This window comes from Montipora capricornis, chromosome 10, assembly GCF_036669925.1.
Source record: "Montipora capricornis isolate CH-2021 chromosome 10, ASM3666992v2, whole genome shotgun sequence".
Lineage (NCBI taxonomy): Eukaryota > Metazoa > Cnidaria > Anthozoa > Scleractinia > Acroporidae > Montipora > Montipora capricornis.
Window position 1 is genome coordinate 33254254 of NC_090892.1, and position 2460 is coordinate 33256713.

Here is a 2460-nt window from a genome sequence, read left to right on the forward strand (position 1 = left end):
TGCTGTTGTCTTCCGCGGCTTTCTCGTTCATATTTCACACCTATGTACATGTAAGGATTGAAGTATTGCAGTACTGTGCAAAAGTAATTAGAGGGAAATTCGTCCTTTCGCCAACAAGGCCGTAATTTCGAGCGGTTCAAAGAAAAGCCGCATCGAAAATTCGCGGAAGATTAGTTTAAGTGTCGTGTCCTTCGAAATTTCGCTGTTTTTCGCTACTATTAGTCGAAATCCGAGGAAACTTGTTGAAGTTCGTCCTCATTACTTTTGCCCAGACTGTACCTGTGAAAGGCTAATATAGATTTTCCTTGGAGAGGCAGTTGTGGCCACAGTGACAAAGCAATTATATGTTGTGGTTGAAATTTTTTCAAACCAGTTTCATATTTGCCTTCCTTTGCGCAGTATTCATTATCATAATCTCAGAAAGGGAAATAAAAATTAAACTGCCTTGGATATTCTTTAAGCAAAAAATTTTTGAACCACGACAGACACTTGTTTTCTTTACATTTATCTTGATTGACCAAAACATTTTGTCAAAATCTGCTATGGGAATGCAGTAAGCTTTCCTTACCAATTTTTGGAGAATACCAGTGGCCATAGCTATGACAGAAACTGGGAAGAATAAAAGCCTCAATTATGAATTAATAATTATTTCATCTTTAGGGGTCATGGCATTGGAAATGAGGAAGCGTTCCGTAAGGACTATGCACGTTTAGCAGAAGTGAGATCGATTTTAAAACAAGGTACCCCTTTCATCGCACTTACAGCAACAGCAACTGATGCAGTTAGGAAAGTTATCATCAGGGATCTGACGATGAAGGACTGTGTGCAGTTAATAACATTACCTAACAAACAGAATATTAGGTTCTCTGTTTCATCTGTTGACCCAGATGATCTAGAAACATCATTCCAGTGGCTTATTGATGTTCTTAAGTCAAAGAAAAGAAATGCACAGAAAGTGTTAATCTTTTGCAGAAGGAGGGCACATGTGAGGGAACTTTATGAAACTTTTCATGAAACTTTAGGAAGCAACAGCTATGTTCTTCCCACTGGACACGAGCTAAAGGATGACAGAACACGCCTCTTTGCTATGTACCACAAGAAGACACACCATTTGGTAAAAGAAACGGTGGAGAAAGAATTTTGCAAACTGGATGGCAGTGTGCGAGTGGTGTTCTGCACAATTGCTTTTGGAATGGGTGTCAATGTGGAAGGTGCCTACATTGCCCTTCATTTTGGCCCTTCTAGCTGCCTTGGCGACTATCTTCAAGAAATTGGTAGAATTGGTCGGAGTAGTGACAAGCAGAGCCATGCTGTACTTCTTACATACTCTGGATGCACAAGGAGCAAAAATATCACAAATGGAATGAAAGAGTATGTAAGAAAGGCAGATGTGTGTAGGCGTTCCTTGTTAATGCAGCCATTTTTGGATTGTCAAGACAAACCAGATGAAGAAACCAGAATGGAGCGTCATTCATGTTGTGACGTATGTGCAAAGACGTGCGGATGTTTGTGCCTGTGCAAGGGTAAATGCACATGTGACAGTGTGTGCAACAGTGAATTGTTTTTTTCACCAATGGAGGCTATTTCAGAATGCAACAGTGTAAAGATGATCGAACAATGCAGTTCTGATGAGGACACAGATGACAGTGATATTTATATAAGAAGCAGAATTTGTCACTTAGGCAATACTGATTCAGATGATAGTGACTAACTATTGAGAATAATCATTACAGGTGTATGTATTCACTTTTCATTGTTTACTTTTCATTTCAATCACTGTCATAGTTTATTTCAGAATAATGTTATTGAATTTTTACCTACAATGTATCTACATTGAGTGAGGGGGAGGGCAAGAGAATGTTTAATACACCATACATGTATATCCAGATAGTACCAATATTTTCCTTTTTCTCAACCATTTTTTACACATGATTGTAGCAGTAATTATAGATCTCCCTTCCTCAACAAGCACTATAATGGAATTTAGGCTTCCAATTCAACCTTCCACCATCTCATTACCTACCTTATCTATTGGGTGCAATGCAACAGTATTAGAAATAAATACAATTGCATTTAATATTATTTAGTACACATGTGCTACAGAATACAAGCTTAGATGGAGCTATGTACAAAAATATTTACATGGATGATTGGAAATAAATGTGGAGGAAGTGATTATTACTTTCGCAAAAGCAAATGCGTTTGTTGAACATTGACTATTTCTTCAAAAAGCAATGATTGTTTATGTAAGACTAACTTCAATCAGCATTCAAAATTTTAATCATATCTTACAGTGGGGCCCTTTGCAAATTATATACAGTCACTGATCTTTTCAAAATTGGAGAATATATTAAATCCACTTTGAAAATTACATTGAAACTGACATAACCAATAATTCTATTTTGTTTTAGTAATACCTAGTCTCATGTATGGTGATGCACTTTTTGCGTACTTTAACCT

At 37.1% G+C, this 2460-nt stretch overlaps 1 protein-coding gene across 1 annotated transcript; it reads left to right on the forward strand.

The window, feature by feature from the left end:
* Window positions 1-542: 542 nt before the first annotated feature.
* On the forward strand, window positions 543-1711 carry LOC138020706 (uncharacterized). The gene is made up of 2 exons (XM_068867640.1): window positions 543-553; window positions 661-1711. Exons 1-2 carry the CDS (start codon window positions 543-545, stop codon window positions 1709-1711), a joined length of 1062 nt encoding a protein of 353 aa, XP_068723741.1.
* Window positions 1712-2460: the final 749 nt, after the last annotated feature.